General features: G+C 37.5%; 1 protein-coding gene across 1 annotated transcript in view; it reads left to right on the forward strand.

Annotated features, from left to right (window-relative positions):
- Window positions 1–11,647, forward strand: part of LOC122082360 (kinesin-like protein KIN-UB) — a 14,341-nt gene extending 2,694 nt beyond the window's left edge. Inside the window, exons 3-19 of the mRNA XM_042649865.1 lie at window positions 100–222; window positions 944–1,129; window positions 1,283–1,504; window positions 1,628–1,787; window positions 3,446–3,595; window positions 3,726–3,814; window positions 4,295–4,498; window positions 6,944–7,090; window positions 7,791–7,925; window positions 8,027–8,158; window positions 8,283–8,421; window positions 8,531–8,623; window positions 9,709–9,834; window positions 9,938–10,063; window positions 10,507–10,650; window positions 10,930–11,058; window positions 11,140–11,647. Coding sequence (XP_042505799.1) covers window positions 100–222; window positions 944–1,129; window positions 1,283–1,504; window positions 1,628–1,787; window positions 3,446–3,595; window positions 3,726–3,814; window positions 4,295–4,498; window positions 6,944–7,090; window positions 7,791–7,925; window positions 8,027–8,158; window positions 8,283–8,421; window positions 8,531–8,623; window positions 9,709–9,834; window positions 9,938–10,063; window positions 10,507–10,650; window positions 10,930–11,058; window positions 11,140–11,300 — 2,466 coding nt within the window. The 3' untranslated portion in view covers window positions 11,301–11,647. The remainder of the gene's footprint in view (window positions 1–99; window positions 223–943; window positions 1,130–1,282; window positions 1,505–1,627; window positions 1,788–3,445; window positions 3,596–3,725; window positions 3,815–4,294; window positions 4,499–6,943; window positions 7,091–7,790; window positions 7,926–8,026; window positions 8,159–8,282; window positions 8,422–8,530; window positions 8,624–9,708; window positions 9,835–9,937; window positions 10,064–10,506; window positions 10,651–10,929; window positions 11,059–11,139) is intronic.
- Window positions 11,648–12,033: the final 386 nt, after the last annotated feature.

Here is a 12,033-nt window from a genome sequence, read left to right on the forward strand (position 1 = left end):
AAAAAAAAAAAGGGAAAGTAAAAAGGGAAAAAAAACAGAGATGCTTCATCGAAAGTTGCTTTCGTCTTGCTAATTCCTGATTTGGTTGCCCCAACTCAGCTTAAAAGGTTGAAGCTACGCAAAAACAATTGGGATTCAGACACCTATGAATTTGATGAAGTGCTCACTGAATTTGCATCACAAAAGCGTGTCTATGAAGTTGTGGCAAAACCAGTTGTTGAGGTTTGTGAGATTCAAATGTGGTCTAAATTTTTACTGCACGTCCTTGTAATTATCATGGATTGTAATCTTTGAGTTGTTTACTTTTCCTTCTCGCATAATGTTGGGAAACGTCTCTTTCTCTACAATTGTTTTGTGCTCTATGTTGATGTTATACTACTGTTCAGTCCTTGGCTAAAGTCGGCGGCTTGAAATTTTGGATTTAGATCCCATTTTGATTATGTCGATTTGAAATATTTCAGTGAAATTTCAGTCCATTTTACAAAATTTTGTCCATTTGAGACTGCAATTTTGATAGTCATTTTGTTTTGATTTCAGTCGGAACTGAAATTTCGAATGATGGCCACTTTGGGTTTCGTGGAGCCAATTGATAATTCATACCTTTCCTAAAATTTCAACAGTGGTTCTAACATGGTGATTGACTGTTAAGGGGGCCCAATGTTTCTACTTTTTGCATATCGCTGGGTTTTCATAATTACTATTCTCTTTGTAATGTCTGTTATCCCTTGTTTTCTCCCACTACATTAACATCATTGTAGAATATGGTTTAGGGAGCTGGTAATTCGTTTAATTATTAATGATGGATCTGCGTTATCAACTTTGACCCTACTTTCAACAATATGCAGCGTGAGCTGGTTATTCGTTTAATTATTCATGATGAATCTGCTTTATCAACTTTGACTTTCAACAATATGCAGTGTTGATGTGCCATTTCTTTCTGTAGAGTGTTCTTGAAGGTTATAATGGGACAGTGATGGCTTATGGGCAAACTGGTACTGGGAAGACTTTTACCCTTGGACTGCTTGGGGAGAAGGATACTGCTTCTCGCGGAATTATGGTGCGCTCAATGGAGGATATTTTAGCAGATATTTCTCCTGAGACTGATTCTGTATCAGTCTCCTACTTGCAGGTTGTTAATCCTTAAGAGTAGTTATAAGTGCACATTGCCATTATCATTTAAAGCCACTACACATGCTCATTGGGTTTCAACCTGTGATGGCTGTGTAATTGTGTATTACACCACATGTTATATCAACTTTATTGTTTTTACCAACATGTGCAGCTTTATATGGAGACCATCCAGGATCTGCTTGATCCTGCTAATGATAACATTTCCATTGTGGAAGACCCGAGAGCTGGTGATGTTTCATTGCCAGGTGCAACTGTAGTAGAAATAAGGAACCAGAAGAGTTTTCTAGAGCTGCTACGATTGGGGGAAGCTCATCGGTTTGCTGCAAACACAAAGCTGAATACTGAATCTTCTCGCAGTCATGCTATTCTAATGGTGAATAATTGTACTTATTTTATCGTGATACTCTCGTGTAGAAGCTCATATGGTCTTGTTGATGGCTGTTTTACTTGTTTACAGATTTGGTTAAGTGTAATGGAGTTTTCCTTTCTCATTTAGGTAAATGTTAAGAGGTCGGTCATAGGAAGAGAAGCAGCAGCTTTTTCAAGTGAGAATGGCAATGCCTCCCACTTGAGCAAGACTATCAAACCACCTGTTGTTCGGAAAGGGAAACTAATTGTGGTCGATCTTGCTGGTTCAGAGCGTATTGATAAATCAGGTATCTGATCACAACTTCTAACTATTATTTTGTTTTCTCCTAGCTATTTTGCATAAAAAATATGTATACTGAGAGATCACAAGCTCCAAGAAAAGGAAGAGAAAAAAAGGAGGAATTGTAAAGCGGAAAGAAAAGCATCCTTTGTAGCCTCCGTCTGATACTCCGATTGACCAATGCCCTAACTCATAATTTTAATGAGGAAGAGGATCGACTGCCATGAAGTCGGAAAAGTGATTACAAGATTCGAAATCTGGGTCTCCAGTTTAGAGCCCCAGTAACATCACTGATCCCCCAGCTGTCAACCAACCTCAAAAAAGGTCATGCTATGATTCCTCTTTGCTATTCCTATGGGGGCTATGTTACTCCTAGTAATAATGTTTCTCCTCAACCTAATTGGTTTTAAACTCATCATCTCCCCTCTTACTCACATTCCAAAGGCAATCCTGCCTCTGAAATATCTGTGCTTGTCTCATCTTTCTTCTAGTTTCTTGATGAAACTGAATGGCAAATCTGACCCCTCCCAAAAACTGATGCTCTTGTTTGTCCACTTCATGAACATGATATTGCTGTCTTGATCTTCTACATCATTAATCATATGCAACTCAATATCCTTGCTCAAATTGAAGGGTTCTCCATTTGAATAGCATTCAGGTTCATTATTGAGATGAAAGGTGATGCGGGATTCCTATTCCTGGATGAACAACTGGTCCCTCCAATCTGCTTGTGTTCCTTATCTTAGGTAGTTTGATGCAGATGAGTCACTTAATGGGTTTATTTTATTGGAAATAAGCCTTAGATTGGGTTATGTATGTGGTGGGCCTTTGATCCCATAGTTTTTCTTTGTAATGGGCCACTTTAATGGGCCTAAAATATGGGTTGAAAGTAGGAAAACGAGATTTAATTCATTAGTTTAGTTAGAGTCATGTTTTGAGTCTATTTTCTTTGTTATTTCAGTTTTTTAGTCAATTTAGGTTTCTCAATTAGTTAAGGATTGGGTTAGGCATTTCCTTTTTGGTGTTTGAGTCAGTTTTGAATTTCCTATATAAATTTGTAAGGGGCTACAACATTGAACACGAATTTGATTGAATGAATTTTTTTTTTTTTTTCTTGCTGTCTGCAAAATTATTCCCTCATAAAGGATGATCATCAGTTGAGATAGCTGAGGGTGAGAGACCCAGGCTGAGATAGCCATTCCCCTACCCCCATTCTTCCCATTATTCTATTATTTTTATTTTGTTCATTCTATCTGTCCCTGAATCTGATTTTTATTGAATTTACTAAAGATCCTACTTGGGTTTGGATCACTTGTGATCCAATCTTACATTATAGTTTCTTTATGCAACCATATTTCTTAGAGGAGCAGTATGTGTTTCCCTTAGTCTCCTCCATGCCCCCCCACCTTTTTGTTTACCCAGAAAATAGTTGCATGATATCAGCTTCATGGATTTTCTGCAAAGTGGTGATCAAAGTTATGGACTGATCAGTATCATACGAGTCACCAAGTACAACTTATATTTTTTTCCCTCTTCCCATTACTGAAAGTTACATATAGTTGTGGCAGTGCATGTCACTGTTCTTCATTACTATGGTAACCCCTGTAGTTGGAGTTAGGTTCTTATATTATTTAGTGGGATTATTGTTGTATTTCTTGTTCGCAGGAAGCGAGGGGCATACTTTAGAAGAAGCCAAATCGATCAATCTGTCGTTGAGTGCACTAGGAAAGTGCATAAATGCATTGGCGGAAAATAGTTCCCATGTACCAGTTCGTGACTCAAAGCTTACGAGGCTGCTTCGAGATTCGTTTGGGGGTGATACTTTCTTCATATCTCTCTAGCTTCTTCTTCTCTTCTTCTTTGCCACTGCATCAGTTCATTGGAGCAAAGCAGGTGTTAATATGCACTTTTGTATGTCTCACTTGACATTTATTAAATGTTACAGGTACAGCAAGAACTTCATTGATTGTAACAATCGGGCCATCTCCCCGCCATAGAGGAGAGACTTCGAGTACCATAATGTTTGGACAAAGGGTGGGTTTTTTACAATGCTTTGTTTTCTTCTTTAAAAGTGGTTCATCTCCAGTCCTCCAAATTGTCTTTGAAGTTTTTTGAAGTTTAAGCTGGAACTCTCATGGGATTCTGCAAAATTTTATCCTTAAAACACTTTGATTGTTAAAAAAATAGTCCTTCAAACTTATGATCTGAAGCACAATGTTTCCCCCCAAAAAAATCTGACAACCCAATGACCCCAAGGCACAAGACTGTTTTATTTTTTCTTTTTAATGATAGAAGTATTGTGATTTATTTTTCACTTTCTATATATTTTGCAAATAACTACTGCATTTGCTACTTATTTGCTTATCTTTGGAATGCTTGTTACTGCTGTATTTGTGCTTTTACTTCTCACTTTGGAATAATTATCAGGTGGGAAAAAAAATAATGCAGACCTTGTCAACACTTGATATTACATTATTGGATTGATGTGTGTTGAAATCCCCCCGCCCCTTATAGGCTATGAAGGTGGAGAATATGGTTAAGATAAAGGAAGAATTTGATTACAAAAGTTTGTCAAGAAGACTTGAGATACAGTTGGACAAACTTATTGTTGAACATGAAAGACAGCAGAAAGCTTTTGAGGATGAAGTGGAAAGAATAACTATAGAAGCACAAAATCGTATCTCTGAGTTGGAAAGAAACTATGCTGATGCTTTGGAGGTTAGTTCTTCAAGTATCTATATTTTGACTATTCAATAAAATTAATCCTGCAACAAAATGAACTGATTCATAATTGTTAGATGTATGCACATTGACTTTATCAGAGTCAACTGGGTTGAACATTTTGTGCTGAAGAACATATTCTGAATTTTATGTGTGTTTTCCTTATTTCTTTTTTTTTCTTTGTTTTTCTTGTTTTCATCCTGAGCCTCTGGCTTGCCTCAAATTTATATCGTCATTTTTTTTGAGCTTGAATATTTTATTCACTCCCTAGGGGAAAAAAAAAAAAAAAAAAAAAAATCAATTCATAGTTTCTTTCCTTTCCTACAAGATATTGGTGTTGTCTCGTTCCATTTTGACGAGATGTATTCAATGGGTGTAGGCTTCCTGTATTAGTATATGATATAAGGATTATCACAGATATTTCAAATAGCAAGATTGATGCAGTTTTATGCATAGTTGTCGCGTCATCTAGGCGACCCAAGGTGTTGGAGGGGGCTAGGTGACCAAGGCAACACCACCTAGGTGATCATAGTTGTCAAGGTGCCTGGATCCCTAGAGCACACCTTAAAAACTATGGTTGCATGTGTGGCTGGACCGGCATGACCCGATCTAGAAACCCATACCAAGATGAACCAGATCCAAACCAAGGGGATTTTGGTCCAATAGGGGTTGTAGATTTATTCTTATAATTGAAATATATTTTTATTTTCTTCTATTTTAGGGTCAGCCACATAGGAGTTGTAGAAGTCAGTTGTTCTATGTAGAGTTTGAGTAGGAGTTTTTGTTTTAACTCTATATATGCATATAGCTGCCTTTTCACTTTTCAATGATTAAAATGAATAAAGTTTGACTTGAGTAAGGCATTTCTTGCATTGATTAAAGGAGCATCCCTGCTGATTCTTTTGTTCCTTCCTATTGTCTTCTGGTTTGATTCTGAACCCCTCCTCACAGGTGAGTTCCTCTTTTCTTCTTCCTTCTGTTGTTATTCTCCCTCATCCTTCCTTTCTTCTGTTTTTCTTTATTTCTTGTCAATGGCAGTAATGTGTGGCATTGGGCATTTTTTTTTAGATTTATTGATATAATGGTCCTCTTTTATAAGCCTATATTTAGGGTCTTTGTTCTGAAAACAGTATTTAAGTATATGGATAAGATTGTGTGGATCACATTTGCTGTTAAGTAGTCAAGTTTAGTTTATTTTAGGAGTCCTTTTAAGTTAAGTATTTATGTCAGTTTAATTTTATTAGTAAGTTTAAGAGTCATTGATGTAGTCTGTTACTGTTTCTTCTTCTTCTTCTTCTTCTTCTTCTTTTTTTTTTTTTTGGGGGTTTTTATGCATGTAACCAACCCCTTTTTATGATATAGTTCATTTATTGAATTGGAAATTTGCGTTCGAAGTTGCTGCTGTGCTGGTGCATGCAGGATTGGTGAGAACTTCTCTCCTGACCAATTGTCTTTTCTTCTTCTTCTATCTACTGTAACCGGTGCCTTCCTCGACTTACACACTTCTTAGCTCCTTAGCTTGTTCTTAATCTTATTCTTTTCTTCTTCCTTCTTGGTTCTCTATTTTCTCTCCTTATCTGTTCTTCAATTCAGGCTCATTATTCTGTTGGGTTGAGATTCTTCCATGCTTTGTTGATTGAATCCTGCTACATTCCTTTTCTGATTGCTGTGCTAAGATATCTCTGAGTTCTGATTTCAAATACTTCATAAAAATGCAATCTTGGTGATCAATTCTAGTTTCCTTCTCTAGCTGGGATTTCTGGAATCTGATCCTGATCTTTGTTTGGCCTAATAGTACTGCTATTCTCAGCCTTTCAATTGATTTGTTCTGTTGCCTATTTTGTTGGAATTAAATCTGATTCTTCGATACTGTTCTTGAGAGTCCTGACATCAGTAGGAAACTCTCAGATCTCAGGATCTGAGCCTTGGATCAATCTGAGATTTTGACAGCCTATTCTGTCTTATCATTAGAGTTTCAACCAGACTTGAGCCTATCTATTTCTCTAATTTTGTGTTATTAGATTTCTCCATTTTGAGACTTTTCTTTAGGTAAGTTCAGAGACCATGTCAAAGATTATAAACTAAGGAAGCAGAAAATAAAACTGGCATTTGGATTGCTTTGCAATATTCTATCTTTCCAAAGCAGCTCTCCTTGTATTTGGCTATGTCTCCAGTAGAGATGCTATTGATGCATCTGTTCTACATTTTTGCAGGAAAATTTGTCATGATCTTCCATTGTTTTTCTAATGTGAAAAAATTCAAATTTATCCAAAAAAAAAAAGCAACAGAATTCCAGATTTAACTTACAGTGTCATTTGGTATTGAATATTTCCTTCATTACTGTGAATGTGTTCCATTAGCATCACATCATGCTTGTCAAGGTTGGTTTAACATTATACTAATGGTTTAATTTTTTGCCTTCATGCATTCTCTTTTTTCTAGAATGAGAGATTGAAATACCAGAAAGAGTATATGGCATCCATAAAGAAACTTGAGGAGCAATGGATAATGGATAAGCAGAAGCACGGTAATGATAAGACTGGATTTGAACATAAAGATGAATGCTTGGACAAAACGCATAGCTGGGAGGTTTGAATCCACTTTCTGTAACTTTTTTGAAGACATCATCTGGTTCTTTGAATCTGATTTCATTGGTTTCTTCATTTTTTTGCATCCCCTTTCTCTCTCTTGACCATTCTTCACGCTAATATTGGTTACTTTATTTTTATGCACCCCCTTTCGCTCTCATGACCATTCTTCATGGTAATAGCATAGCATAAGGATTTCATTGCTTCTGGAATATGGTTGTAAATCTTGATTTAGGGTTAATTATACTTTCTTTCTTATCTAGTTAATGACATGCCAACGAACATAATAAAGCAAGAGTGAGTTGGTAGTTGTTTGGTTTATGTTTTTTGTAAGTTTGAGTACAAATCCACAATTGATGCCACATTTTATGTTGGTATTCGTTAATAATGTAGCTTAAATTGTATGTCCTTTGCTCCTTTTATTTCCCTTCGCCATCTCTTTCGAGAGAGTTTTTACCGTTGAATGATTTGCAGCTTGGTTGCATGTTCTGTAATTGGGGTGGGGGTGGGAAGAAGTGTTGACAAAGGAAGACCAATCTTGTTGAACATCTAGCATCCATTGACAACTGGTTTTTGTTTGTGAGATTTTTTAGTTGTGTGGTTCTTACACCATGGTTGATGGAAAATTTTTCTTACTGAATATCCTTTCGCTGAATCGTTACCTCGGAAGTGATCCTCAGAATTTCAATTCTGGTGAGCAGGGCCCCTTGGTGTCTGTTTCTGAGGAAGTCATTGAACTCAGACAGTTGTTGAAGAATGAAATTCATTCAAGAAAGGTTGCTGAAGAAGAGGTGAAAAATCTAGAAAGTCAACTAGCTCAATGGAAAAGTTCTGAGGTTTGATGGATCTATCAATCACTAAGTACTGTTGTTTCATTATCATTTCGGTTCTTTCTAGATTTCTAATTATTGGTTTGCTGGCATTTATGGTTTTATAGGCATCTGGAAATGCTGAGTTATTAAAGCTCCATAAGTTGCTGGAAGACGAGGAACGCCAGAAAGGGAAACTTGAAGAAGAAATCACAATACTAAGAAGTCAGTTGTTGCAATTGAGTTTTGAAGCTGAGGAGGTATGCTGTTTGCAGAAGTTAAACTTGGTCATTACTTAAATCATATTTCGCTGGTAATTATGGATTTTTTCCAATATGTTTGAGTGTTGATATATTGTCTAATGCCTCAGTTTACTCTTCATAGACAGGAAGAAGTCTTGAAAGAGATGGACCTGGAAAAATCTTCACTGGTCTGGACTCCCTCATGGCTCAAGTTCGGCATCCACCGCTCAAAGATTCAGGACACGAACAAAAAGCCTCCATTGCAAAACTATTTGAACAAGGTAATATAAACTGACTGGACAAGATGATTACTTAGTGCCTATCGTTTATGGATTATCTAACAACTTCCGCTGGCTCTGTCTCTCTTTAAGAAATTGTTCTCTCTTGTAGTTGGAATGCAAAAGATCTTGTCTCTGCTTGAATCCGAAGATGCTGATGTACGGATTCATGCGGTAAAAGTTGTGGCCAATCTGGCGGCTGAAGGTAGTCTTTTATGTTACCTATCAAGTTATGTGCTTCATTTGTGTAGTCTGCAGGGATTCAGTATCTGGTGCTCCTTGCTAGATTAGCTTGATGTGAGTGATGCTCGAGAAAAAGGATCTCTTTTATTACCCTTCCCCTCCTATTTATTATTGTTAAGTGTTGATAATAAAACTGAAATTTAGATAAAGATGGGTTTGTGAGTAGCTGTTTGCACGGAATTCAAGAGGCTAAAGGTAGGAAATGACAGGCTGAACCAAGTTGGGTCAGTGAATCTGAGAATGATTTGTGTTGCTTGCACTGTGCCATTAAGGTTTGAAGCTGAAATGGAGCTGTAGAATGATTATAAATAGTGATAGATGGTAGCTTTCTAGGAATTGCAGGATTTGAATTGTATGCCGACTTGAAGATTGAGCAAACTTTCTTCTCAGATGAAAACTGAAATTTAATGAAGAGTGCTTATAAAGTGGATGATGGATGGCATATCTACCGCTCTAGACAGGGCATGGTTTTGAACTGTTGCAGTTTTGCTGGATCACTGAAATGGTATCGGTATATTAGGGTTTTTCTCACTGGATCAGATGATCTGAACCAATCTATTATGGTATTTCCAAGGAATGATTCAGGGTCTGTTATCAGTCCTTGACAGTTAACACTTCATCTGATCCTCTAGTCCTAGAGATTGTAATGCACCAATCAAGTAAGGGGAATAGTAGGATAGGAACTGAGACAAGCACTAACCATAACCAGGGCTCTAGCTGGATCATTCCCACTCTCGACTGCTGTCTCACAAGTCGCACCAACCTTCTTCCGCTGCACTGTCTCCTTCCATCTGATCTGTGCTATCTCTTTGCATGCTCGAGGTCTTACTCTTTAGTAGTGGATTGGTACATAGGAACATTAACAGAATGTCCCCGGAAAAGTCAGTAGGAAAAAAGTGACCCTAAAGCACTGAAATATTATGATTAAGATATGGTCTTTCTTAAATTGGTTTGTTTTCAGCTGGTGTTGATCAAGCCAAACATTACTGATTATATTATTTCAGCATGTGTTGATTTCTTATAACGGAATGTGCATGGCATGTGCAGAAGCAAATCAGGAAAAGATTGTAGAAGCTGGTGGTCTTACATCCTTGTTAATGCTTCTTAGAAGCTCAGAGGATGATATGATACGCAGAGTAGCTTCTGGTGCTATTGCCAACCTTGCAATGAATGGTTAGTTTTCAAAATGTCTATTTTCTGATGTTTTGAGTTTAGGAATGGCTATTATTTGGGATTCAGATTCCTTGCTGTTTTACCTTCATTTTTTTGGTAACAGAAACCAACCAAGAACTTATAATGGCTCAAGGTGGCATTAGCTTGTTGTCAATGACTGCAGCAGATGCTGAAGATCCACAAACTCTTCGAATGGTTGCTGGAGCCATTGCAAATCTGTGTGGAAACGGTAAACTGCCTTGTATCTTCTGTTTTTTCAATTAGTTGCCAGACACCTGGCTGGTAATGCCATGAAAGTTGCAGGGGAAATGGAAAAGTAATCCACTTATTTTGGAAGAAACGCATGCAAGGAAACTGTTGATTCTAATTTTATTGTGTTTGATACTCTTGATAATCAAATGTTCATCTTCTTTACAAACTCAGAATATTTTTGGTGATTGTAGAGTATAATTAGTAATATTTAGTGGAGAAGCGTCACTCACATATGGTCTATTACAGTAGCCAAGGCATCTAAGATGGTTATGCATCTTCCAGAACAAGATCAAAATTCCATGTTAAGAATTATTTTAATACCAGTTGGAATTTGTGTTATAATGATTCCTCAATTTGTATGATGAGAAATTGCCTGTTGGGACCCTTTATCACTTGGTATTTCTATACCTTTTTGTCCAGACAAGCTACAAATGACATTAAGAGGTGAAGGTGGTATTAAAGCATTGCTTGGAATGGTGAGATGTGGACACCCAGATGTTCTTGCCCAAGTTGCACGTGGAATTGCTAACTTTGCAAAATGCGAGTCCAGAGCATCTACTCAAGGTGACTACCTAATAAACAGATGGTTCTGAAGCATGCAACTAATGGTTTTGGGATTTGCTTTCTTCTTGTATTTGGGAAGTTTGAGTTATCAAATTCATTCTCGAGCCAAAGTTCTCAAGCATCTCTTCTTCAAAACTTCATTTTACATCTTGGTCGATGGGCTATATTGGGGAAACCTGTGTGCGTTATTCTGCAGTATTTTGTCCCTTTCAAGTTGGAGTGAAAAAGATCATGGGGTTATGGATGCATAATAATAAAATGTTACTGTTCACACCACAGGAACAAAAACTGGCAGGTCTCGCCTGATTGATGATGGAGCACTTCATTGGATTGTACAGAATGCGAACAATGAAGCCTCACCAATCAGACGCCATATTGAACTTGCACTCTGTCACTTGGCACAACATGGTCAGTAACCTTAACTCTTCTCACGAAGATGTGGAATCTTCTGAGATTTTGTTGCTTGAAAACTTGGATTTTATTCTGCAGAAGTGAATGCGAAGGATATGATTAGTGGAGGTGCTCTGTGGGAGCTGGTCCGTATTTCTCGAGACTGTTCTCGAGAGGACATAAGGACTCTTGCACACCGTACAATGACGTCCAGTCCCACCTTCCAAGCTGAACTGAGGCGGTTACGAATAGAATGTTGAAGATTACTTCCATGAGCCGTTTTGGAAATATTTTGCATGTAGACCACAGTTGGGGGACTTGTGCAGAAGCTTGTCATTGACCTCAGTGTGAGGCAGGCCAGGGAAGGATCGATCGTTGGTGAGAATAAGCTGGCCTATGGAGATTTTTCAAATGGTTGTGGACTTGGGTTTGATATCTATAATCTCTAGGTGAATATGTTAATGTTTTAGTATAGGAGTTGGGTGGGTGGGGGAGCACTCTTAACCGTTTCTTCCTTCAAGTTCTTCACCAAGTGTAACCTATTAAGATAAATGCTGTAGAAATCGATTTGTATATGCAATGAAAAAGGTAGGTTTTTCTATTGTCATATTTATGAACGAGCCTAAACATCATTTTGGCATGTATATCATATGGGAAATGGATTTATGGACGGGAGATTCCTCCCATCTCTTTTTCTGTTTTTGGTGAAAGAGATTCCTCCCATCTCACTGTATTTAATGCAGGCTATGCATACACGTGAAAACTTTGCCTTACAAATGACTGAGGTTTTTTTTGTTTAATTTTTTTATTATGTGAGTATTTCCCTCGTATTGATTGTACCAAAAAATTAAATAAAGAAATGGAGAAAATAATGCTACCTATTGTGAGTTCCTATGACTAGACATGGGGTGGTGAAATGACGACCCTTCTCCTATTGGGTGCGTCGACCCACACTTCTATGGTGGGGCCACATGACCAGGTAGTGTTTTCAGA

This window comes from Macadamia integrifolia, chromosome 6, assembly GCF_013358625.1.
Source record: "Macadamia integrifolia cultivar HAES 741 chromosome 6, SCU_Mint_v3, whole genome shotgun sequence".
NCBI classification, from domain to species: Eukaryota; Viridiplantae; Streptophyta; class Magnoliopsida; order Proteales; family Proteaceae; genus Macadamia; species Macadamia integrifolia.